This window comes from Leuresthes tenuis, unplaced genomic scaffold, assembly GCF_036924035.1.
Source record: "Leuresthes tenuis unplaced genomic scaffold, fLeuTen1.0.hap1 SCAF_4, whole genome shotgun sequence".
NCBI classification, from domain to species: Eukaryota; Metazoa; Chordata; class Actinopteri; order Atheriniformes; family Atherinopsidae; genus Leuresthes; species Leuresthes tenuis.
The window spans coordinates 20,932,651-20,960,165 of record NW_027325358.1 but is presented as its reverse complement, the minus strand read 5'-3'; the positions used below and the strand labels follow the sequence as shown (position 1 = coordinate 20,960,165).

Below are 27,515 nucleotides of genomic sequence, written 5' to 3'. Positions count from 1 at the left end.
AATTCACTTAAAAGAGCAAACATTTGTTTATGCACAGCTCTCTTAAGGTTCCCTCAAACTGTTTCAGGTCTAGACTTTGATGTGTGTTGTTTGCTGCTGTGTGTGGGATCATTGTCCTGTTTTAGCCAAGCTTTACCTGAGGACCGATGCATTTACATTTAACTTCAGAAAACTTATTCAGTGGAGTTGACTCAGTGCAGTTGTTGTGGCTGCAAAAAAAAGCCTGAAATCATAACACCTTCACCACTGTGTTTGAAAGTCACTCTTAGGCGTTTGCTAATGAATGAACTCTGAATTCTGACCAAACCTGAATGCTCCAGACCAGCAAACTGGCAAAAACATTTGCTTTTATAGGGGTCCTTTCATCAATTAATTAATGAATCGAGGGCATTTGATGAACAACAATTATCCTCTTAATTCCTATGGAAACAGTATGGAGTGATTTCAAATTTTACACACTGCTTCTGCATTTTTGCTGTGTTTTTGCTACAAAAATAATGACATGGTGGAATATGTCATTCATCTGAAGTACTTCATCTGAAGTACTGTCTTACTTAAACTGTTTTAATTAGTCTTTTAAATGTATTTTACAGCGAGTAACTACCTTTGACATTAGATTATTAAGTTATCAAAATAATTGATGTTGTTGTAATTAATACAAGGGTTTTTAAATGTTAGACCCAGTCAATATGAATCAAATTAGTACTTTGTTTCACTTAGCAACAGTGTTAATACAGATTGAAATTCACACCAGCCACTTGCAATTTTTGAATTTCTGTCTCTTGGGCTATGTGAATACTGACCAAATTTAAATGATAAAGCACCGTGGGTCATATGAATATAGAGCATACATATTCAATAAATCAATTTCTTCTCATGGCAATGTAGAACTGGGAGTATGCTTGGGGGCAGACCCAGAATATGCTGGTGGGGCTATATATGTAGCCTCAGATCTGGGAACGCCACAGGATCCCCCATAAGCAGCTGCAGAAGGTTGCTAGAGAGAGGCTTTCTCTCTTTGACATGTTGCCCTCATGACCCAACCTCATAAGCTGAAGATAATGATGGATGGATGCATGTTGATATGTGTTGGTATACATTGTCTGACAGGTCCTCTTTATGCTAGCTCTGTGAAATGGTAAATAATGTAAAGAACCTCATTGGCAATATTAAGTCTATAGTTTCCTTTGACAGAATTAGTCCTTTTCAGAAGAGACAGCACAAAAAGACATAATGCAATATATTGGAGTAATGATTCTAAAGAGAGAGAGATCTACCCCGGTAATCTTGAAGGTTTTTACCTGAGTCTCTGAGCTCTATTAGAACCCTGGTGGGGGGCTCTGCAGTTCCACACAACAGCAATTATGAAAAGGCGGTCGAAGCCCTGGTATTGAAGTTATAATTAAAAGTTACAGACACATGTCTGCGGGAAAACTATAGCAAAGAGCAATGCACAGTGTTGCATACAAATGTGTGACAGAAACCTTTTTTAGAATTTTGGTTTGGATATTAAAAGAAAACAGAAAAAGGACAATTGAGACTACAAACTGTGAAGCGCCTCAGTGTTGTTGTTTGTTGACTCTGGAGACCAAGCATGTGGAACAGTGTGATAGGAGCAGCGGCTTACTGTCAGTGACCAAATGAGAGCATTTTAATATTGTAGAGGGTTGTGATTTGATTATGATCATTGAACTCTGAGTGATTGTATAATGGCAAATAATTATATTCTGGAATATTTGATAAATGCAGCAGAAAATTAAGTGAGGATGCATAGACTTTACAATTTCACAGTCCAAGCGTCTAATGCTTTGGAAGAAGAAGAATAAATTATATTTTTTTGCCAATTTTACTCTATACTGAAAGATAGTGAGTCTGGAAGAAAGATGGATGACGTGCCAGAAATGAATCAAGATCAAATCAGATACTTTGAGGTTGCTGTATATATTTGCATCGTGACCTTCAAAGCTAGAAAAAATGTCCCTTGAATTGAAAAACAAATTTTTGTAACAAACAAGTCTGCAGCATTTGAATTTATGATTTTGCATGCAATATATATAGAGTATTGTCAAAGCAGCATATGATTTAAATAAGCAGCTGTCAGTGGACTCAGTGACTGAGAGGAAATACTGAAAGTGAAAAAAACAATGTGTGTGTGCTGTGTGTGTATGTATATTCCCTGATTTGACATATCTCCTTTTTGTCTGTCTCTAATCATATATTTCTTTGTGAAAATGCAAGGGCAGTAGAAACTGCTTCAGCTGCATCACTCTTTTGCAGCCGCTGCTGTGTTGTGTCACAACTTGGGTCAGTGCTCGAGGCTTTTTGCTTTGATTGATTCAAATGTGACCAGGGACAGCAATTTATTTGCCAATGAAAGAGCAATGCTCCTCACTTATTTCCATTTAATAGTTCATGCTCCAGACAGTCGCTGCTGAAAATTATGCTCCGTTGAGAAATATCATGTGCGAGCTTCATTTTGGTGCTGATCACGCTTAAATAATTGCATGCAAAGTGAGTGTGACTGTTGACCAACGGCAGACTCTCACAAACTAATCAATTAAATGCTGAAAAAGGGGCCAAGCTGAAAAATTTCAATACTAATTCAGAGTCAGAGTAGCTCCACGTAATATGGGAATTAATAAAGTATTACGGATGAACAGTAGTTTCATTGTATTAGGAGCATACTCACAAGACTGTGGACTAACCATGTTAAGGAATAAGCGACAATGTAATTACCCCCCCACAGACACATCGTCCTTCGTGGCATGAGCGCATGTTCTGCAATCTCTGGAAGTGTGTCAGTGTTTGCTGACCTCCAGTCAGAGCCAGTTTTAAAAAAAGGACACGTCAGACACTTTTCTTTCCCTGTAACACTTAAAGGGATTGTTTTTCTTGACTCTTTATATAATAATGATTTATTTCTTTCAGAAGAATTTTGTGAAGTAGTTATGAGGGGCCGGTGTCTTGCCCACAATAGACAGCAGTCAGGGTGCTTTTTGTTTGAAGATAAAGAGGCTTCTTCAACAGGAAAGCTAAAGCTAAAAGCGACTCAGAACAGGGCCAGTAAGAAAGCCAATCTTCTTAAAACCTAAAGCAACTCAAGCGTAACCGGTACATTGCCTAAACTTTTAACTTTCCCTCTGGAAATGCTCCTGAAACTCCTGTTTGATTGCATCAAATTGCATGATTGTTTGGTATGCATCAAAGTAGCCGGCATATAGAGAATTTAAAGGTATGTCAGGCCATGTGCACACCTGTGCCCACTGCCTTACCTGGATGCCTGATTCTTCATTTATCTTGTTTGGCTAAAGATCTATAAAAACGGTTAAATCTGGTGGAGAATGGATGCGTGGATTTAATTGATAATTAAATAAACAACTAGATAAATAAAGATAGAGTGATTCTTACATTTCATCATCTTTTTAGCTCATTACACACAGTTTAACCCCAAGAAATCTTGTGCTTTTCCATAGTAAACTTCTTTTCAGCTAGTAAGATACATCCATTTTTGCGGTTCAAGTCTGCAAAACATTCTTGCAAGGTAATACTTCCTCTTGCAGTGGTTTAGAAGGAGCATGAGTCTGTATAAGTTGATCTACCTGGGTGTAGAGCTGCACTCACTCAATAGACTAGATGGAATGAATTGTGTTCGGAAAGCCATGGGTTGCCAGTGGAGTTGAGTAAGTGATGGAGCTATATGTTCCCACTTTCAGCTGATTGCACACCAAATGTGCCGCCCTTCTGCACATCCTGCTGGTGTCTCACTGTGATAGAAGAACACTGCCGCAGTTGAGTCTAGTGTGGCTTGTACCAGGAGATGGGTGATTTTTCTAAGCTGTATAGTCTAAAGTGACATTACAGAGAGACAGACATCAAATAAAAACATTAGTATAATTCACAACACAACTATCTTCCCCTTTCAATTCAGGATGTAAATCCGCTGTTATACTTCCTCACTTGGATCAGGGAATTCATTTGTCCACTACAAAAATAAAGAAAAAAAGAAAAGGTACTCACTGGCTAGTCATTGACATTGTTGTGTGTTGTGATGTGGTGTGATACTTGACCCAGAAAAGACTCAAATACAAAACAACCTTGTAATAACATGATAGGAGTCACTACTTAATGTGGCTTACTTAGAGCGAAAAAGGTCCACTATCTGTCACCAACATGATAATATACAGTAGAAGCATATAAACCATCTTTAATCCATCTGGGGACACATGCTACAAAGGCTTCAGCTGGAGAAGTAGTGGAAAACTGAATGAGAATAATCTTTGTCTTCATTCATAAAGCTCGTGTATACCTCTAGGCACTGTAAAATGTGGTTGCAATAGCAGCAATTCACGTAAATCACATAAATACCTGTTACAAGGCTGTACAACAGTTACTTATCCAGCAAAATCACATCATTTTGTAATGAGCCAAAACATCTTCTTCTATAAATAAAGTGCCTTTACAAAAAAAAGATACAAGCAATGAATTTGCATTGAAATAAACCATCCTGTTCCTTTCATTGATAAATAGTAAGTGATCGTGTCTTGCTCTCAGCTGTTACAGTGATGAATTGCGCTGTTAAATCTATTCTGAAGAAGTTTGAAGGCTCCACAAGATAAAGGTGTGCTTCTCAGAGGGCCCCCAACATCCATTACAATGTCTGAATGGCAGTAAATAATTTTGCTCAACTGTGACAAACACATGGTGTAGAATTGAATGACCGTATACATTTTAATGTTTTCATTACCATTCATACCTACATACAGCGCAGGTCCATTTATAGTCTTCCACTAAGTTGTATCATCATATTTCTTCATCAGCCCTGCTGTAGAGAGTGCTTATTTTCATTTAACAGTCAAAAGGTGTTTTGTCACAATTTTTAAAAAAAAATTAATTTCAATATAGTTAAAGATATTAACAGTAAACTTCTGATGTAAATCTTTTTAATGCAAACATTTGGACTTGTTAAAGTAGTACAGACAGGTCAAATGAAATACATTCAAGATGGCTCTGTTTCAGTTAAGGGTTTCAACAAGACATGCCACACACAATGCGCACAATGCCAGGGGTCTGGAACTAACAAATTCAAAATGCCGTCCGTGAAATATTTTTATTAATCCAGTGGCACACATCAGACTTTGGTATTCCAACACTACAAGAGATGAAACACAAAATGTTTTATTATGTCACTGCTCAGTCTTCTCTTTACCACCTTTACAGTAGATGCCTCAGATGGATCCCCTTTTACATTCTTTATGTAACAGATGCTTTCATACAAAGTTTCTTACAAGTGAGGAACACTTTAGTGGCAACAAAGGATTACCTTACACCAAAATAATCGATAAAGTGGAATGGCAGAATCCAAGGAAAGCTCAAGCAACCTTCTAATTAATGGATAACCTCTCAACACCCTTAGCCATACTCTTTGCTTTTGTCACCCGGGTTGTCTATGTACAACATCTCCACTTTATATATACATAGACATACAAAGATAGAGCAGAGTAGAATAAAGTTTGTATTGAGTAATTAGGGTAGAATTACCCATGTTTGGATATATGGGTTTATCATCAGACAAAGACTCTTTAGAGTCTTTGAAAGTGCTGAGAAAGTCTAAGAAAAAAAAATGTCTGGAATTTTCAAGTTTCTGAAAGCAGATGATAACATCCTGCAGCAAAATAGAGATCTTATAGGAAACAGTAAGGATGCTGCAGATACACTACAAAGCTGTACAGACTGCCCAGTCAACAGAAAGTTTTTTGTTTTTTTTGTAATGACATTTTCCGGTACATGTTTAAACAAATGCATTTTCTGTTGATCAATAAACCATTAGAGATGATGCATGAACAGAGGAGCTTAAAATGTACCCACAGAAATGATGTCCACAGGTGTAAAGGGTTTTAATGCGGCTATTTCCCTGTTCTTGAGATCATTGACACAGCAAGACTGATTGCTGGAGAAAGTGTTGATTGTTATTGCTGCCGGGTTCATTCACTGGTGATGTGGCGGGCAGGTTTTTTTCTTCATATTTTCACCTGCCCCGCTGGTCATGAGAGCTAATTTTCACCACTCAGCACACTCTTTTTGGGACGACGTGACCCTGATTTGAAAGGCAGCCTTAAAGGAGACATATTATGCCCTTTTTTTCACAAACTAAAAAAAGGAGGAGGAGCTGCTGTCACAACAGGACCTACAGTTTATTTACAGACTGCCGGTAGCAACTTTAAACTGCCCGGTGCTGCAAGACTGGTAGATAGACTTTAAAACAGCTCTGCTTGTGTACAAGTCTCTTCGTGGTCTAGCGCCAAAGTACATCCCTGACATGTTGGAGCCATATGAAACACCTCGAACTCTGAGAACCTCAGGGAGGGGTCTCCTCCATAACTCTGACAATGTTTAAATCCAGGCTGAAAACAGTTCTATTTAGCCATGCATATGACAACTGAAAGTATTCTATCTGCACCTTTTGCTTTTTTAATAAATATTTTATGGAGTGTTTTTATTTGCTTTTTGTGATTTTATGTATCTGTAAAGCACTTTGAATTGCCTTGTGTACGAATTGTGCTCTACAAATAAACTTGCCTTGCCTTGCCTTGTATTTCCAGGTACTGAAAGATGAAAACCTAATAAGAAGTCAGACTCCCAGTCAGGGTATAAAAAAAACTTCAACAATGCACTGGAAGACCATTATTTGCTCATTTATTTCCCTGGTTAAATGAGCTATAAAACTCTTGATGAAAATTTAAAGTAATTTGGAAGACAAAAAAGCAGTAAGAGTAAGAGTTTAAGCTTTTTGCTTTCAAGGTACAGCGAATGTAGCTTGATTTGTTGTTGCAGTTGGGAGATAAAGAAAGGGAGGCTGGATGATTAATTAATTCTACCCTGAGCTGAAAGTGTGACTTAGAAATCCTCATCTCAACAGCTCACTTAATGAGATATTATCAGACATAGTGGGCCCCAAATGAGTGTTTTTTTCAGGATGGTAGTGACTTCAGACGCATAAATATATGTTTTCAAGCACAAAAGAAATCATAATAAGTCTCCCTCAAAATTAACTGAAATAATTCTTTAAATCCTTTTATCCAGTCATCATTATTTCGGTTTTTTTTATTTAATTTTTTTTCACAAGCCAACCATATTTATGATTACTTGACCCTAATTTGGTAATGTAATGTTGCCATGGCTCTAGTGCCAGAGCCTGGTTGCTGTCAAAAGTCAATGTCAACAGTTGTATGTCCAGACCAGTGATTGAGCAAGATTCTGTGCTGCAGATCGGTCCAGATATGCTCATTGAGAAGAAGTGTTGTATATTTAGACTGCATATACACAGAATAAGAAGCATTAGATGAGTTTTTGAGTGAACGGGAAACATGTTGTAAAGCACTTAGTTAAGGTTAAAAGGTGCTTTAGAGGTGTAGACAATTGACCAGATTACTGACAGCATCCAAGACAGAGCTTCTGTGGTACACATGTCTGAGCGTACTTTCACAAAAACAAGGATTAGGAGGATGGTGGACCCCTGTTTCCTTGCATCATGACCTACGATGTACAAAATGTTCTAAAAACATGAATGCTATTAATAAAAGCCCATTCGTTTACTTAATGTAATGAGATATTCTAATTACCACGACCCTCCTTTTAATGAGTGCCATTGAAACTGGCATCCTTGCACAGTGGATAAACCTTGGTGAACAGCTACATGCTTTTGGCAGTAAAAACAGAATAATTTTACACTTGATTTCATGGTTGTGCTTATACTATAGTAAAGCCTCTTGAGCTCTGAATCCCTCACAGATATAACTCCTTCAGGAAATCGTTCTCGTACAGGCAGCAATTTCCTCAGGGTAAATGACATGCTGTTCATCACTCCACCGTACTCGTTTTGCCAAGACATTGTCATAGGCTATCACAGCTGTGTTCCCAGTAACGCAGAATGTGTGTGATTAATATTTAAACCGCGCTTGATGTGCTGTTCAGTTCCAGATAAAAACAAATCTTAAAATACCTGGTTACAAAGAAAGAGGAGTCTTGTGACGCACATTAAAACAATCATTACAATGAGAAATGACATAAAGATCATGATAATAAAGAATATAATACCAACGTTTTCATGAATAGATTCATTCTTGTTGTTTCAACAAGCAGATTATTTTTGTTTAATGCTGGCTGTGTGTATTCAAGATGTAAGTTTCAGAGGTGTGCTTTAATTATTTCCTGCTGTCTTTTGTCAACTTGGCATTTTTCATTAAAGTAACTTTATCTTTCAAAGAGTATCTGGATCTGTACAGTATGTTGACTGGCCAATCATTTCATATTGATTAGTTTTTATCAATGTCTTTTCTTGCACCCTCACACAAAGTCACAAAGATTTATTGATGGCAGGCTGTAACGAGCTTTGTCAAGCCAACAGACTTAATTCCAAGCTGGATATATACTTAGACCTTCACATCACTCTTGGTTAAAATGAGGGCACAATTGTAAAAATTAAGCAGATTATTCAACTTGACTGATAGCCAGGCCACTACACAAAGCTGAGTGACCCACAAGGCCACAATAAAGATCTGAACTAGCTCCTGATACCAACCTCTTCTTGGATAGCTTCAAGAACTTAAAGCAAAATGACAGTTTCTGCCAGTTTGATGTATTTCTTAATATGTGGCTGCTGCTATGAACCTCTAGGAACTTTGTATTTTCCACTGCCATTATAGGAATGTGAAAAAAGGAAATGCCTAATATATAAGTCAGAGAAAAAAGTGCAATCTCCCCGGAAAACACATTTTTTATTCCCCCTATTTGGGGATAACATCTGACATAATCACCTTACCCACAAGTCAGCCCACGCATAGGAGTAATTTACACTGATGACTCTGGGGACACAACCCCACTGTTTTTTGTTAATGGCTGCTTTTGTTCTTATTGCTTTTTAAAGTATCATTTATTAAATTCTGAAACACCAATAAAGCTGAAAAGTGAAAATATCTTCTGTACTTGTACTGCTGACATTGTACTCCAGTAATATGCTAAGATGTATTGTCTCAAACTGAATAAATAAATACATGTAAATCTTACTCTTTGGGGCAGCAGTTTTCCTTCTCAGACAGCTATTGTGTCTCATCTTCTTTTTTGTTCCATTTCCTGTAGATGGTAGACCCATACTGAATAATTATGTCAACTTATCGAAATGTAAAACAGAAAAACAAAACAAAACAAAATAGGGGGGGGGGGGGGGGGGCTAAAAAAGTACTATTTGTAAATATTTATAAGCAATTTGCCACAGTGCTGACTGATGCCCTCATGGTGGTTATTTATGCCTATCTACCTTTTGTGTACAAGCAGCAAACTGAATGCAGTTCACTTAACAGCCATGGGTAATGGCTGTGGTTTTAAGATAAATTATGTTTTGTTAAATGGTGTGCTGTCAAAATCAAATGTTTTTCTAAAGCTGCTGGAGGTTTTGGTCTCATACACAGGATTTGTGGGACTCCTTCCTAAAACCTCTAAAATGCATATAGAGAGTACAAATATTGAAAAAACTGCCAGGTTGAAATAAACCAAAATCATCTTTTCAACATTATACTCAAGCTAACTTTGGATTAAGCATTTTTTAACACCTGGCCCAGAGTAATTAGTATGACGGCAGGACCGGCTGACAACAGTGGAGGACTGCAGCATACGTGCCAGTAAGAGCAGCCTACCTCCAGCCCCTTTTCAATCATTTTGAAGTTAGATGGCTTTCTGGTCTCCACTGACTCTGAACGTTGCTTACAGTTTTAATTCTAGTCAGTTAGTCGTCTATTTTCACAGTAGCCAGAGTTCACATTTATTTTAATCTAATATTACTCTTTACAAGGGTGTAATGTTTTGTTGGCAGGCATTTATTTACTCCTCAAAAATGTGCCACGGGGACGTCATAAAGGCTTGGTGAAGAAACTTAGTCGGGCTTGCTGGGCCATAGCTGAAGGCCAATTAAAGGAAGTGTCTTGATGTCTCAACTACTTACCCTAATTACACCTATCGATGACAACCCGTAAAAATGTGGATGCCAATACTGTACATTATATTGCTTCTTAACTGCCATGTTTCTACCATCCCCAGAGCATAATAGTGATCCGGCTGTAACTGTCTCCTCATCAGCTCACACAAAGATGTTGTTTTGTTGTTAGATGTTGTTCAGTTGACAAAGTAGGATCAATAATCTTCTTAACTGCCTTTACTTGATTATTTAGACATGGGAGGTTTTATTTTTCTTTCCTTAGATATCTGACTTTGACCAAAAACTGTCAGTTAAAGTTATGTATGTTTTGGGTCCACATGCTAAATGCATATGAGTGAAGATTTGAGTGCTTTTTATCTGACATCTACGGGCATGCTCTGCCTTTTAGGAGCGTGTTTACCATCGAAATTGTTTCCGCCACACACTGCCATGTGATCTACCCACATCTGTCTCTTTTGTGTAAATTAATATTACGGTAGTCTTTTGTTTCAATTTTGTTTCAAGCCACTCACTTGCTCTTGTTTGACATGAGAGGAAAAAAGAATGAAGCTGCTAATAAAATCACTACAGTAACGTTGTAGATTCACTTGAGTATGGATACAAAAGCAGAGTGGAAAGGAAATTAGCTCAGTGATGAAACAAATGTTTCTGCTGAAGTGCAATATGCACACATGACTAATGAGCGTATTTGATTTAATTTGATATAAAATGCAGTCCATGCATTCTACAGAAAACCTGTTATAATTTGTTTAATATTGGAAAGGTTATCTTTTGATCAGTATGCTAATGCCTAACAGCAGTGTTAAAACAGATTTATAATAAGATCTAATACCCTTATAAACATGGCGGCTCTATTTCTCTTTGCATTTTGGGTAATATTACGAGAAGCGTGTGTTTGAATTGATATTATTACTTTCTGAGAGTAAGGGGACCTTAATTCTTGTGCAGTAGACCGACTAACTCGTTGTTGACGGCACAGGCTGTGTATTTCATTAAGTGTTCCCTCCTCTTTTTGTAGTGGCAGCAGTTTTCAAACAGGCATCATAGATTATTCACACAATTAGCTGCTAATCTCAAGCACAGATGCCCACCAACACACACAGACCAAACAGAGAAATATTCTCATCACTGTAAATACACCGCACGTGATTTTTGTTGATGAAAACATGCATCTGCAGCATCAACAAATGGATGGAATGAAATATGCTGGTATAAACAGCAAATTTGGCTAATCCAGCTACACTTGGGCTGTCGATCAAACCATTTTTTCAATTAAGGTTTGGTTTATGAGCATTATGAGACAATGATAATAATGATTATTTTTGTGTGATTCAGTTGATTAATGTTTCAGCTACATTTACCGTCTAAATTTGATGATCTTACACATATCCCTACTGGCTTTGCTATAACACATATTTTGCTGTGGCACTGTCGTTACATAAAAAAGGTAAAAAAAACAAAAAAACATTTAGATTATGAGTACTGAACGGGATTACCCTTTTGACTTTCTTTTTTGTTGTTGTTGCTGGGATTTACTAAATAAAATTCAACTGAAATACAAAGCACAAGTCATTTTTATCATGTTCTCATAAACTGAAAACTTGATAGAAAATATTATTTTTACTGATCATCGGGTATAACTTCAATTATTCTGAAATACAGAGTTGTTGTTGTTGCTTGGTCTTCCTATACAGCGGTCTGCACACTCCTTGCTGCACTGCACTGCATACAAAACTCCACTCAGTTTGTGTTTGGGTGTTTTGTCCTTTGGGTGAAACAGTCTCTGTCTGATGGTGTTTTTGGGTTTGAAGTGCACTGGAAATTTCATATTTGAAGAAGATCCTTCTAATTTTTCTCAGACTCCTGACACATATGGAATTACAGTATGTTTGCGGCTGTTTTTCTTAGCCTCTCTAACAGTGTGGTTTTCTCCTGTTGTCTTTGCTGATTTGACAAATGCCCAGTTTGGATATCCACAGGTTTGAAGAGTTTTCTTTGAGTGCTGATGTTGCCTTTGTTTTCCCTCAGCCTTACTATGGACACTCTCAGCCCGGTGATGTAGAGTTGTGATGACAGCCAGTTTGTGTTCTAGTGGATGATGTGAGTGGAAAAGTGGTTACTGGTACGTGTGGGTTTCCTGTAAACCTCAGTGTTATGACTTCTATCCTCTTCAGTGTACACAGCACAGTCCAAAAAAGGCAGCTTGTGGTCTTTTGCATCCTCCCTCGTGAACTTCATATTACTATCCACTCAGTTGATGGGCTCCGTGAAAATCTCCACTTCTTGAGTTTTGACCTTAACCCAGGTGTTGTCCGCATATCTAAAACAGTGGTTTGGTGTTGTTCATTTGTATGAGGTCAGCGTTTTGCTTTCCACTTCCTCTATATAAAGATTAGCCGCGATGGGGGACACCGGAGATCCCATGGCACAGCCGAGCTTCTGTCTGTAGAAACAGTCATTGTATTTGAAATAGGTGGTGGAGAGGCAGAGGTTCAACAGGACACAGATGTGATCAGGAGTGAAGTTGATTCTGTCGTTCAGTGAATCATCTTGCAGCAGCCGTTTCCTGACTGTCCTGACGACTGAAATCGGTATGCAGGTAAAAAGTGAGGTCACATCAAACGACACAATGTTGGACCTTATTCACAAAATCTGGGGATTTTTGTATAGGATGTGGAGTGTTTCCTACCAGTGGCACTATGTTTGCGCATTTGGCAATGTTATAGGTGACTGAGTTGATGCTGCTAATAATGGGTCAGAGTGGGACTCCCTCCTTGTGTATCTTTGGAAGTCCATAGATGCACAGTGTGGCCTCCCCAGGGTAAAGTGTGTGGTAGAAAGAGCAGTCAATAGCTTTGTCCTTTTCCAGGTCTTCAAGGTAATCTGTGACTTTTTACTTATAGTTGTAGTTTTCTGTGATAATCGGTTGTGTTGAGTATGTCTTCTGCTGGCAAAATGGTGATTTTTGGTCTGCTGAAGGATGTCACAGCCTTTCTTTTCTGTGGTGTGAGGTTCAAGGGAGGAGTTTTAGTGCCAGAGAGGGCTGCTGTTGCCTTCATATGTAACTGTTCTGCTTCTATCCCAGAGGTTTTGTTAATCCTTACTGCAGATTCAGTAGCTGTAATGAGGTCCCCACTGGCAATTGTTGTGGAGAAATGGCAAAGTTGAGTCCTTCGGCTAACACATCCTTTTCTGATTGGGTAATGTCCCTATCTGATAGCATCGGCTCTTCACTGTATGGTTTGAAATTTCCGCTTTTGGTGTGCCTCATGTTGCGGAAACTGCTTTTTTTTAGTGAACCTGGTTCCTGTCTGCGAGCTTTCTTGACAGCTTTTCATACTCCTGCACCATTCTGAGGGTGTTCCTCCCAAAATGCAAGGCAATATGTTGATGAAGATTCAAACCCTGGTTCGGGATTTAGTGACACGTGACTGTAACGACCTTCTCTGCTTTTATGCCAATACTCCCCATCATCTAGTTTAGAACTGTGGAAGCCTTTTGAAGGAGAGGTGAAACATCTTGTAGTGTCTGATGTTTACCACATGTGCAAAGTTGTTTTGGGAAAATGATAAGATGTCTGGTAATTGCCAGCCATGTAAGGGAGTCATGGGTATAAATCAGGACATTTTGAGAATAACATACTCCCCAGTAAGTTCGTCCAAGAATAGGCTCAAAATTACGCACCCACCATGTCCGGGCTTTGTGCTTAGTGATGGGAACCTGCAACATATTCAAGGTCACTAAGAACAAGCAGATTCTACTTAAAGAAGACTGCACCCTCAGTAAGTCAGAGATTTTGGCACATCTCTCCAGACATGATGCATCAATCTGTAATTCTGATACGGACTTGGTTGACAAAGGTTTCTGTGTTCGAGCAAGTTCTTCCTGCATCATCTACACACAGGCTGTTAGAAGGCGACCATCCCCAATACACCACAGTCTTCAAGATCCAGAAGTCCAGTCGCCCTTATTCAAGCTCTTATGATTACCATGACCTGCACGACTGAGAATCTTCATCAACATTTATCAACTACAAGACAAATCTAGATGTGTACCGTTTCTACAGCTTCTGCTGGAATCATAAGAATGATCAAATATCGATTAATTTCATATGTCATAATTATGCGTGAGGTCAGATCTTAAATAAAAAAATGAGAGAAAACTGTACGTTTTCTTGAATATTTTCAGCATTCAGATATTTTCTACCTTTAGAAATTAAGAGCAGTTCCATGTGTGTTTTAGTTTCTAGTAATCTCTTTCTCTCATAAACTTGGATAATATTTGTGTGTGTGTCCTATGTTACTTATGACTTGTTCTTTAGGTTTTTACTTTCTGTTAGATTTTCATTGTTATCAAATTTTGATTAATGAAATCGAAAATGCATTTCTTTTAATTGACACAATCAAATGCTTTAATTTAAACATACGACTGAAACATGAGTCTTCTCAAACATGCCTGGTTTGAGTCATTCATTCTATTCATTGATCTGTTGACATCAGTTAACTGGAGGAGAATTCTGTGAAGTAAGACAAGCATGCCTACACAGAGGTAGTGATAATATGATTAGTATCATATCTGCATCATATCTGGTATGCTATTGAACAGGGTCATTTCACAACAGTCTGAAAGCAAACACTTGAAAATCTGAGAGATTTTGTGAGCGCACAGAAGCAATCTGAATCAAACTCAACTGGAGTACATTGGATTTGTGCATAAAAGTGTGAATGTCAGGGCATGAGCACAGTTTTGAGGAGCATGTCTGAATATAGGCAAGGGACTTTTTGAAGGAAAGCTCTAGAACATCTGAGCATGAAAACAAAGGCTAATGTCTCAACATGAATAATACACTCATAATTAAAGACTGTAACATACCTTAACACTTATCTAATGAACATCTAAAACCTGGGTTTTCACTGCATGAGATCACAAATATTTCAAAACCTGAAAAACAACTGATCTGTGGTGAAATGCTTCAACTGGTCAAAGGCTGTTGCGACACAGCCAATAGTTACAGTTTTCACATCTTATGTTAAAGGTAGGACAGTGAGGGAGGGGAATTCAGATTTATGTTCAGGTTTTGAATTTAAAAAAAAAGAAAAAAAGTTACCAAGCCATTCAGCCTTGAATAATTTCATAGATGACAAATGATTTTATTATGCTAAGACATCGTTCTCTGTGTGGTGTTTTTAAAAAAAAAATTTTTTTATAAAAGTTCCACAGCTATATGTGTATCAGTATTTCTTTCTTTTTTTTTTTTTTTTTTTACGAACATCTGGTCCAAGTTCTTCTTTTGTTGCTTTTTAGTTTCAGTTGCACCTTTAAGGCTTACTTATAAAATCTGTAACTTTTACTTTATTCACTGTAGGGCAAATATATATGAATACCTTTTAAAAAAATTTAAAAATTGATAAATAAAATAATGCTGAAAGACATTTACAAAGTCTCTCATATGATTACTTAACTATATGAGAATTGTGTCTCTTTTGGTTGTATATCCAATCCAGATTTACCATTAATAATGCCCGCAGATCTGACTTATGTGTTGGATGATTAAAAAGGGCTAAACCCAAGGAGTCAAATTATATCAGACGAGGCAGGCGATTTACAAAATGATGGAGAGAAGTGGAGTACTGAGGGAAAACTCTAAGGGGTCCAGAGGGGGTTAAGAAAAAAGGTTGGAATGCCAAAAGGCTGCTGAGTCTAGAAATTTTAAAAGCACTTTAAACTGTCGTGAATGTTCATGAAACTAGTCAGAGAAATAAATTGCTCTTACTTTAGACTTCTACCTAAATTAATTGTCTCCATTATAGCTAAAGGAAGGTTATTGTGCAGTTTGTCTCAGTTACACATTGCATGATTTATTCTACTTTCTAGGCTATTTACAGTCCTAAAATATGTGTACTACATAGATTTTAGAAAAATGGCAGATGGTTTTCAGGGATTTGACTCTTTACATATATAATCATAAATATAACAATTGATAACAACAAAAAAGATAGGACAACAGAACCCAATACTTTAATAGAACTGGCAACATGTGTCCGACATTTAAACTTTGTGAATGTCATATGTATATAGCAATAACTTTTTAGGACAAGTTCGGGTGGGTGTCTCGGTCCAGCCCTACTATTTTTTAATTTGTTTTCATTTTTTTCTCTTTGATCACTGAGACATTTGAGAAGAAAGTCCAGTAAGAAAGAATTCTTTGTGATAATGATTCTATTGAAGCTACATACAGAAGAATGTGTTGTTTTATAGGAACCAAAGGTTTATTCTTTCTCTTCCTCATCTGTCTTCTTCTCCTCCTGTGCATCTTCACCCGATACTCCCTCCTCTTTAACTTCATCAGTTTTTTCCTCCTCTTCCTCTCCACCTTCTCCCTCATCTTTCTCCATCTCCTCACCCTTTTCATCCTCTTTTTTCTCCCCTTCTTCGACTGTCTCGTGTTTTTTCACTTCCTCTTCATCCTCATCCTCTTCTTCTACCTCTTCTCCAGTCAGATATTCCAGATCTGTGATGCGCCGTCTCAGAGCTTTACCAGAGGTCTTGTAATTTCCCAATATCTTCTTAAGCTTAGTTTGCATCAGGTCCATCATGCTGTATAATCTGTTGACTTTCTCCTCCAGCTCTTTAGCCTCGGGCTTGATGTTGGCTGGGTCCAAATCTATCAGGCCATCTTTCATTAGAATCTGCCGACCCTTCTCCTCCAGCAAGGCCTTGGCATCTGGATACTCTAACAGTGATTCCATTAAGTCATCTTTGGAGAGGCAGAAAAGGTCTGAGTATCCAATGCTGCGAATGTTGGCCGTTCTCCTGTTGCCCGCTTTGCTGCCCTTAATATTAAGAATACTGATCTCTCCAAAATAGCTGCCACTTCCAAGCACAACAAACTGGGTAACACCATCATCGGCAACAACTGCAAGTTTTCCATCTTTTATTATGTACATCTCACGGCCAATATCCCCCTTCTTGCAGATGTAGTCTCCAGGGCTGTACACCTGTGGTCGGAGTTTGAGCACAAGCTCGATCAGCAGGCCTGCCTCGCAGTCTGCAAAGATGCGAACTTTCTTCAGGGTGTCCATGTGGACTTGGATGGCTATTTCTGCCTTTAGCTTGTCTGGAAGATACCGTAACACCTCTCTCTCATCCTGAGCCTTGCCATTATTCCACAAGTAGTCAAACCACTTGATGACTCTCAACTCCAGATCCTTGCTAACCTTTCGAGCCTGGAAATGTAGAGAAAACAAAAGCATCAATAGAATGACCATAGGCAAGAATAATGTGCAACTGTAATTCATCATTCAAATTTTAAATGGGTACTAACCTGCATATAGTGCTTGATATTGTCTATGCGGGATTGAAACTGGGCTTGGGCAGCATTCATATTGGAAATCATGGTGGCAATGTTTCCCACAATTGTAGCAAAGATCAAGACTCCAACTAAAAAGTCCACTACATGAAACAAAAATTCAGAGTCGAGAGCTGGTGGTGGGGTCTCTCCGATGGTGGTCAAGGTAAGTGTGGACCAATAGAGGCTGAAAGCATATTTCCTCATTGGCTTTCCGAAATCAGGCTCATCTGGATCATCCAGAGCCGGGTACACCCAGTCATCAGCACCAAAACCAATAGCTTTGGAGAAAGAGAAGAACCAGCAGGCATTCCAGTGGATGATAATGAGGATGTACATAATCAGGTTTCCAATGCGAAAAATGTTAGGGTAGTTGGTTTTAGTCTCTGTCCTTGTGAAGAACTCCATCAATCGACCGATTCTTAGCAGCTTGTTAATGCGGATCTCAGGATAGTCTAGGCCGAGGACAAAATAGAAGATATCTGTTGGCAGCATGGAGATAAAATCAAGTCGAAACTGGAAACTCTTGACATAGCGCTCCCAAAGCAGCTTCTCATCTTTCACCATCAGGCCCTGCTCAAGGTAGACTGCAATGAAAGAGGTACAGAGGCAGAAACATTTAAAGAGAATGTGACATTAACTATCATGTCAATGATCCCATTATCTTAATAATAACAGAATCTTAGCATTTAATAAGGTCACCATTCAAATTCTAATTATCAGGTAACTTTTGGATGTAAAACATCAATAAAAATATAGATATCTCATTCTAAACAAATGTCAATTTGTTTTTCTCATTACATCCTTTGGGATTCAGGTTTGTATTAGAATTTCACATAAAGCACGGATGTGTTTTATTTATTGTAAAACAGTGAGTTAAGGTGCTTAGAATTCTAATGCTGTCTAGTTTTGTGCAATCGGAAACAGAATTGGTAAATCTTGTTTACATCATCAAGAAAGCAACACTTTCTTGTTCAGTATAAGCTTAAATGAAGTTATAAAATGAAATGCAAATCTTTTCAAATGTTTTGCTCTTGTTAATACCAAATGCCCTGCTTGTGTTTTCTTGTACTGTGTCTCCTTGGTGTGATGGATAGTAACATGAAAAAAAATTGTTCATTATGGGTCACAGTATTTCAAGAGAAGCTTCCTTTAACAGATTTTGAAATTGTGCATGTGTATTGGGAGGCTTGGGTTTGTTTTTCACCTGTTCTGGTCCTGAAGAACATATCACCCAAGTAGATCAGATCAGAAGTGTAATCCAAAACAAACCAATAGACAATGTAGTCATGCTGTAGTTCCTCAAAGCAAGCCCTGTTTGTGGAAGAAGAAAAAGACCCCCAGCAGCGAGGGTGGTAAATTAATTATGTTGAGCACCTTTACCACTATGTCTTATAGTGCGGTCCCTATTAATCGGACACATAATGTGACATTTGTCATTGTGCTGAACTTGAGTGGAATCTATGAACTTGGCACTCAGCTTTTGAATCAAAAAGATTTTTTCTCTGCAGCTCCACACACTTGACGCAAGCAAATGGAATCGCTTGAACGTTTGAGCAATTGGGAAAGTGATATGCCGAGAGATTGACTGAACTGAAGTTACCTGGCTATAATCATGGTCCAGTTGTACATGACTGGTATTGTGATGACAAACAGCCAGTTGTAATACAAATTCCCAGCTGGATTGATGACAAATATTTCTTTGGGCCTGTGAAAAGACAGAATCAAAGAGAAAATAAAGTACGAAAGGGACACAGTGTTTGAAAAATGTTAAGGTTTTTTTTGTTTGTTTTAATGTTTTACTTACTTATCTTTTTCTTTGTCCTTCTCTTTTTCTTTCTCCTTCTCCTTTTCCTTCTCTTTTTCTTTTTCTTTTTCTTTCTCTTTCTCCTCTTTTTCTTTTGCCTCTTTTTCTTCCTTCTCCTTCTTCTTTTTTCTGTAAAATCAGAACACTGACCATCATAACACCCCTTTAATGAAATATTTACTTGAAGGTTCAAATGTAAAATAATTACTCTTTCTTCTCCCTTTTGTCTTTCTTCTCCTTTTTCTTTTTCTTTTTTTCCTCTCTGGAAAAAAAATCAGAATATTTAATGAGCTTACAGGTTTATCAGCAGTTAAGCTGGGATTTTTAGGGTCTTCACTTCACTTCACTGGTGACTTTAAATAGTACTTACTCTTCATTGTTATTGCTGTTATTCGTGTTGGCCAGATGGTTTGACTGAGGGTCACTCCTGGGACAAGCACATCATGTTACACATAAAGTTGAATTTAATTGAAGTCTTTTCTTTTTCCTCATCATCTATGAATGATGAGTCATGTATTAGAATAAGCATGAAACATGTCTTTAAAATTGGCTTACAGGTCATCATCACTTTGCTCTTCACTGTCTGTAGCAGATTCCTGTGCTGTGTGAGGTGACACAGAGAGGTGGGGAAGGGTAGTAACAGTGGCCATGGTGGCAGATTTACAGTCTACCCTGCAAAATGAAAACACAAATGACGATCTCAAACAGAGATGACACAATCTTAACCGATGCTTCGCCAGTGGCCTGCTAAGGCTCACTTATCTATTCACAGAAACGAGGAACAGACATAGACACTAAAAATAGTTTAATGTCTCTTAAATAAAGGTTCAAATGAGATTACAAATTTAAGATATCTTTTACCGTAATTTTAAAAAAAATGTCCAGACACATAATAACTCATTTCTGTGCATCCTCAGCATAAAATTCTGCATTGGAAGTTTGCAGGGAAACATCTAAACAACTTATGCATGTAGGAAACAAGTCATGTAGAATGTGGGAAAAGATGAGTTTGGAGAAAAAAGGGTGCAAAATTTCACTTGCTATTACACACAGGGTGGATTGATGGCGCTTTGGGCTTGTGTTGTAGCCAGACAGAGGGGAAAATAGAATCAATTTGATACCCTCACATTCTGGAGACAAACATCACACCATCTGTGAAAAAGCTGAGGATGAACAATGGGTGGTCTCTGCAAAGGAATAATGCTCACAAACAAACTTTGAAATCGACAACAGACTATCCTAAGAGGTCCAAAGTTCCATAGATCTCACAGTTCCCTGACATAAACTTTTTACCAAATCTGTGGACTTGAAAAGATGAATGCAAGATTGCCCAAGGAGGAGCAGTGGGTGAAAATCCTCAAAGCAATATCTAAGAAAACTTTTACCTGTCTAGGTGCCCAAACTTTGTTATTTACTAGATTAGAAATCGAGTCAAATCATACATCATCTTGGTTTTGGGGGACCGTTGACAGGAAACTTTTATTATTTTGTTATTTTGTTTTTGCTAAAACGGACCAAACATGGATATAGGTTACAGGCCTTGCATTTATCTGTGTTATTCTGATGTTTTGATGCATTGTAACAGACAAAAGTATTATATGTTGCATAACAGTAAAATAAGTTGCTTTCAAAAAGATTAATTATCATAAAGCTTTAAAATGTGAGCTCACATACAAACTGATGTATTCAAAGCAAAACAGAAAATAACCACTGTAATATATAAAATATCACATTATTCATAGATGTTCATCCATATCACAACAACTGTAATACAGACTGTAGACATCCTCCTAAAATAATGCAGTGTAGGCTGTGTGATATATCTGGTTGTGTATAAAGTAACAAGAATTATGCGTGAGAAGAAACAGAAATCACAGTAAAATGTGGCATCGCTGCAGTCCAAAAATGCAATGAGTAGTGATGAAGTGATCCAGTTTTGTGTAACTAATCTTACCTTTTCCACTCCTTAATGAAATGAGAAGTCCATTTCCAGTTAATCCTTGTGTAACTTCCTCTATATCTGTGAAGCTAGCCGATCACAGTATCAGAGCAGTCATTGTATATATCATTAGCCGTTCGAATGATAATTAAATTGATATCAAATAAAAGTAGGAAACTAACACCTGTATGCATTGAGTCTAACTAACTGTGTCACTGAGTCTCAGTGACCCTAACAAGGATTTGTGGATTAGAGTTGGCTGAGAAGAGGTGAGGCAAAGTCACTCACCTCCTTATGTCCACTCCAGTGAGAGTTGAGATTAGTAAAGTTTGGACGAGTCATAGTTCGCCTAACAGTGAGGATTCATGACACTGAAAACCATTTTTAGTCTTTTTATTTATTTATTTATTTTCTGCGACAGGCTGTAATTTTCCTGGCCATTTGCGGAACAGCAGAGGATTTAGTCTACTTCTGGGCACTCACACCCACACACGTACACACACACTCACACCTCTCCTGCTCAGTCAGCATTCTCAGCCATATCCTGCTCTGATCCTATTAGGTCTCTCCCAGCAGAACAGATTTCAGATCAGATGGATCTGGCACCCTTTAACTGCATCAGAATCATGAGAGTGAAATTAAAGCCGAAACCTCCAACAGTGCTTGTGTGTTCAGGAGATACACCTCCATGCATACAGAAGAAATCCTTTGGTTCAGTGGCACTCCCTGTTGGCAGGTGTGGTTTTTGCAGCTTCATGCCAAGTTTGTTTGTGGGAGTTACGTGCTCTTTGTTTTATGTTGAATAAATTTGGAACACATCTTGATGATGACTTTGTATCTTACAGGTGTCAACCTGTTCGATTGTCTGTTACAAAAAAGCTTTCAGAGCTTCTGAAGTCCAAACTGATGATGGATTTTTATCTTGAACACACACAAATATATAGATCTTGTCAAAAAAAAAAAAACCTTTTGTAATATGATGTTTTACTGATGTTGTACTTTACAAGTTTACAAGTAGAGACAAATGCAAACAAAAGACGATGACTTTGAAATACAGAAATGTTAAGCCTTTAATGAAGACAGAAAAAAAAGAACACAGCGAAAAGATTACCAGTAGTCTAATACTGGACTAAAAACATGCAGTTTCACTATATTTTCCTTTTTTTGTCATATTTTTTCTTCAGTGTCTCGCCAACATGCCACAACTACGTCACTGATGGCAGGTATCATGTTCTAAATGCTACGAGAGGTAAATTTAGGCAGAAGCAGGAAGAGGTAAATTACAGTGCAATAGGGTCTGTTGCACCTCCTGCCATACTAGTCTCAGCAGCCTCTGGAGCGGCACCAGCATCGGCAGCAGCCGGAGCATCAGCAGCCGGGACATCAACTGCAGCAGGGGCATCCACCACAGCAGGAGCATCAGCAGCAGGTACATCAGCAACAGGGACATCAGCTGCTGCAGGGACGCCCAGATCAACAGCCACCTCAGGGGCTGGTGCTGCTGTGTCAACAGGAACAACATCAACAGCAGGCACATCCACAGCAGCGGCATCGACAGGTACAGCTTCTGCAGGGACGTCAACCACAGCAGGCTCAACAGCTGCAGCAGGGTCGGCTGCAGGGTCAGCTGCAGGGTCGGCTGCAGGGTCAGCTGCAGGTTCGGCTGCAGGGTCAGCTGCAGGGTCGGCAGCAGGGTCAACTGGTGCGGGTTCGACGACAGCTGGGTCAGCTTCAGCCGCTTCCACTTCTTCAGCCTCCTCTTCCTCATCAGAGTTTAGAGGAGCGCCAGCAGCAGCAGGGTCTGCAACTTTGGGGGCGGCGTTCCCATCCTGTGCCATGGAAATGGAAGGAAATTGAACATTTAATGGCTGATTTTCGGGATATAACAACTCACTCTAGACCACGTGATACAAACGTTCATCTACAAAAAAAGTAAGGAAAAAAATAAGGCAGTAGATTCATAATAAAAGCTCAAAAGGTGTAAATGTGAAGTCATTGTGACATGCATATGTGTTGCATTCAAGAAAGTGTCCCAAAGTTAATGTTGGTCACTTATAACATCCACAAAAACACTTTTAAGTAAGTAGGACTCATAGCTAGTTGCATTAAGCTTTCGCACAACAGGCTCAAGTTGAGGCAACATTATCCATGGTTATATCACTTTTCCACTGTGCAGTCTGACGTCACATGAAAGATCCGCAACTATCATTATTGCAAAAAAATATATAAAAAATTTAAAAACAAATTAATAAATAAATAACACATTTTTTTAGTTCAGCTATAATATTACTTTAACACATGTTTATGTCCTGGTTTTGTGTCTCACTGTCATGCTGTCATAGCTAACTGGAGCTGATACACTGCAACTTTAACAATAACAGCAGTATGCTGCTCTCACCTTCACCATAAACAGTGAATGAATTGTGTGCTAAAAGCACTTGGTACAGTATCGATCTATGTTTGCAATATAAACTGCATGTATTCTTTTGTTTAGTTAAGCAAGTTCCTTTAGCTGATGCAATGGTTTGCATCATACGACTTTCACAATGACAATAGAAGCATTTGTTTTCAATTCATAGTTCTTTTGGCATTATTGCAACCCTCAGTCTTTTTCTACACCAACAAAGAATAAATATCGGTGAATAAAACTTCCTGTTGATAAAGATAAGGGTCAGCAAAATGACTGATATTTTATTGGGGCTTGTTAATGGGCTATAAATCCTGAACTTGCATTGGAAAATAGAAGGTTCTTTTTAGGCAATGTAACTGACAGTTAATGCAATAAAAGTGTTTGTGTGTCTGCTTTTAAGTATGTGACCGCTGCGTGTTCAAAGGTTTAAAGGTAACCACCACCCTGTGTTTGCTATTCAAACATTGTGTGCTTTTTTCTGATTTATGCTTTTCCTGGAGCAACTACACACCTGTTTGTGTGAATGTGAACAAATATTTATCTACACTAAGTGTGAAAAAATCTGATTTGTCATGAGCCGAAGCTGCCTGCTCACCTCTGCCTCCTCATCTGAAGCATCTCCTGCAGGGACTGGAGCTGCGCCCAGCTGCATTAAAAACATACAAGTTTTAAACCCATAGATCAGGAAGAGTTGAGACAAATTAGATGTTACAATGACACATGTACTCTTACTGTTGCAGCACCTGCTGGATCAGCCTAAACAAATGAATAATTCACAAATAAATACCACATAAACATCTGTGTTTATGCCTTATTAGTTGAGTTAACGTTAGTTTTCTAAGAACTCTGTAACTAAAGTTGCGTAGAATCTAATATAGTTAAACTTACAGGAGCATCAGCAGCAGGAAGGAAGGGATTCCCAAATAGTCCCTGAAAAAATAGAGATTTGTGATTGAGGCTTATGATTAATTCCAGATTATCTGAACGGATGAGCAGCTATCTCTTTATTTACTGATGGTAAAATTGTCAAGAACCCCTCTACCTGCTGCTGGTACAGCCTGTACATCTCCATTAACCGCAGGGCCTCATTAGCATGTGCTGCAACCTGCTAAATAAATACCAGACATCTCCAGACATGAGTTGCAATAAAGCCTATTACACCTCCTCTTACAGACAACAGTCATGCTGTATGAAGGATGGCATGACAAAAAACATGAAAGGACAAGACACGGCAGACAGAACTTCACAAAAAAAGCAAGAAATGATCTCTTACCTCATTACTGTCACTGTCTGGTGCCTAAAGTGTAAGCGAGGAAAGTGAGCAAGCATTAATCAGTCCTCAAGAGCAACAGTATTTAAATGCATAGACAAGGATTTTTCAAGCTGTCTGAGAAAAAAAACAACATTTGGCAAGACTCACAGGTGCTGCAAAGGTAGAAACCAGCAGGCACATCAGTAACACAAACAGCTTCATCCTGACTCCTTCTGGAGGAAAATATTTAAGTACTCATTCATTGTAGCAATTTAAGACAATTGAAAAACGATCATCTGCATGACTAGGTTTTAAGCACAGTGTGAAATAATGTGTGCAAAACTATATCATATCAGTGCCTATATGTGAACTAATTCAAATTCATCTCACCTTTGATTTACCGGTCCAGAGAAAAAGTGGGGTTGTTCTCTTCAGAGATGAAACAAAGTCTACTTCATGTCTCGCATGGATTCAATTTATACCCTGGAAGAGCCAATCACATGCAGCAAAATGTGCACAGCTATGTGTTTGAAGAAATCCTCTCACATGTCAAAACTGAAAAAAGTGGTATGTGGGGTTGAGGCCCTTGTTATAGTTAATTACACACTGTGCAAGTATGCTAAACACACATGCTCATCTTTATTGCCCCAAAACCAAACTTTAAAAAAAGAGTCCACATGAAGACATGTTCTCAGCTATGATTGATATCGCTTTGTATGGAAATACACACACAATACAATAGTGACAGGCTGGTATTCAGACCACACAACATTACTCTCGCGTTGACGCCACACGGTGAAATTAGTTCTTTAAGGTTACTGAGGTTAAAAGGCATTTGTTGTCTGTTCCAACAAGAGAACATGTTTTCTGCCAACTTAATTAAATTGTCCTATTTATGAGGGCAAGCAGAGTGCTGATTTGAAATCTGATTTGTTGATGCAGAAGTGCATTATTCATAATATGGATGAGGGCCTGTTTGCCAAACACGTGATTGAGAGATCAACCATTGGCTCTGTGGTATGTCTTGTCATGTAAAATATTACTTTACTTTGTGGTCTGCTCATTACACATTTAAATATTTCTGGGACAGTTCTGGAGGAAAATCAAGCCAGGGAAAAGTATCCGTCCCCAGAAAATGGGGAGTGTCTGTTCAGCTTATTATAACAGCAACATAACATCACAAATCGTCTGTAGGCTATCATTGAAACAGTGAATAAAGTGAGACGAGTTGTTTCCTGTTGTCTTAACGTTTAAGTGTCTTCACACATCGCTTACAGCATTCCTGTCCCTCGATCATTGCCGTCAGATGACCCCCAAGGCCTGGGGGGCTGGTTCCTGTCGCAACCAGCCCAGCTAATGTAGCTCATCCAGCAGATCATCAGGCAGGTTGATGGCTGATGTAGCACTGTCTGTTTTTATTCCTGCACTGTTTTAAATCCCCAACAGAATGAACTCCTTTGTTTCTCTCCACATAACACATTTAAACTGTACGTCAAAAAACTTGTTTCATTTACCTCAAAACAATCACAAATGAAGAGCTCAAGAGATGAAGATGGGACGAGCTGAAACTGTCAGATTAAGATTACTCTCACAGCTTACAGAGGGGAAGCAACAGAAGGAAGGTGTTTATCAGAAATCATCAGTGTCAGTAAACAGAATGATCCCTCTCGTCTCATGTGAGTTCTATTTCCCATCAGCCACTGGTTGGAGCTGTACTCTAGAGGGCGCCATTATACGTCATTTATTATATATTATCAATAAGAGGACCTGTTGATATTTTCTCAATGTTATTGCGAACATTGTAAAAAGTATACATATTATGTATTGTATAGGTTATCTGGTATTGATGTCATGGGTTACAGTTTTATTGGGTTAAAGATTTGTTCTTTGTTTTGGTGTGGTCTAGTTTACTTTTTGTCATTGGCGTACATCCTGCATCGCAGTTTCACTGGTTCGTGTTTTATTTTGTAAAGCTTTCCCTCGTGTGTGTGCTGTTGAGTTTACTTTTCTTCTTCAGCTGCCCACCTACCAAGCCTCAGTCTGCGCCGGTCGTCTTCACCACCTCTAAACAGAAATCATACAAGATGTTTAATGTGTAGCCAGCCAACTTTAAAAGTTTTTTTTTCCCCCTTAATTTCAACACCTGTAGTTCTCATTCTTCACCCTCAGGATGTTTATGACTTTTCTGCTGGGAGCCAGCACCTCTCAAGATTTGTGGAGTGCTTTTCATCTGTCAGTCTTCTTTACTGATTTATTCATGAAACAACGTATTCTGTTGGCCCAGAATGTTTGCATTCTTTACCTCTACCCATCCAGATCTGAACAGGCCTCCAGCTATCACCTCGTTCTTCATGGCAGATTTATTTGTGCAAGTATGTGTTTGATTTTGACCTCATCACAGAAACCCCATAAAGTACAAAGGTCATTGTGGTTGTGAGAAATTAGTTATTTTAGAGCAGCTTTCAACATATAAGTTTTTTAGAGTTCAAGTAAATAATAAAACAGTGAAGAAGAAGGAGAGAGGTTGCATGAGAGGATGTCAAATGTGCGTTGGTAGTGTCTTTAAAAAGATAATTATTGAAACATGTTTCAACAGGCTTTTGTCCCCAGGGAAGCAGCTTTCTTTTCCCTCATGCTCTTTATTTTTCTTCGACAGTTACATTTCACTGTGGGGAAATTTGCCAGACCATTTAAACATGTCTATTGTATTAAATCACATTAGATGTAAAACCCCATCCCTAAACTTTTAAAATAAACAGAAAGATCAGTAA

At 38.4% G+C, this 27,515-nt stretch overlaps 2 protein-coding genes and 1 pseudogene across 2 annotated transcripts; all 3 read right to left on the bottom strand.

Moving 5' to 3' along the window:
• Positions 1–11,630: 11,630 nt before the first annotated feature.
• On the bottom strand, positions 11,631–13,259 carry LOC140304899 (uncharacterized; annotated as a pseudogene).
• Positions 13,260–16,257: 2,998 nt separating this feature from the next.
• cnga1a (cyclic nucleotide gated channel subunit alpha 1a) lies at positions 16,258–19,793 on the bottom strand. The gene is given in 7 exon segments (XM_072383702.1): positions 16,258–17,214; positions 17,313–17,923; positions 18,544–18,650; positions 18,940–19,044; positions 19,144–19,265; positions 19,486–19,570; positions 19,699–19,793. Coding segments are annotated over 7 exon segments (2,082 nt in total).
• A 2,569-nt stretch (positions 19,794–22,362) lies between these two features.
• Positions 22,363–25,195, bottom strand: enam (enamelin). The gene is made up of 8 exons (XM_072383701.1): positions 25,135–25,195; positions 24,913–24,977; positions 24,766–24,789; positions 24,535–24,597; positions 24,381–24,422; positions 24,225–24,248; positions 24,088–24,138; positions 22,363–22,911 (listed from the first exon to the last, which is right to left on the bottom strand). Exons 2-8 carry the CDS (start codon positions 24,964–24,966, stop codon positions 22,363–22,365), a joined length of 807 nt encoding a protein of 268 aa, XP_072239802.1. The 5' UTR covers positions 24,967–24,977; positions 25,135–25,195.
• Positions 25,196–27,515: the final 2,320 nt, after the last annotated feature.

What these genes read in the sequence shown, in the direction of transcription:
- enam (XM_072383701.1), bottom strand. Translation starts at nt 24,966, where the DNA reads ATGAAGCTGTTTGTGTTACTGATGTGCCTGCTGGTTTCTACCTTTGCA. An exon ending in CAGACAGTGACAGTAATGAG is followed by an intron (nt 24,598 to 24,765) that starts GTAAGAGATCAT and finishes TTTATTTAGCAG; the next exon opens with GTTGCAGCACATGCTAATGA. An exon ending in ATCCAGCAGGTGCTGCAACA is followed by an intron (nt 24,139 to 24,224) that starts GTAAGAGTACAT and finishes TTTTTAATGCAG; the next exon opens with CTGGGCGCAGCTCCAGTCCC.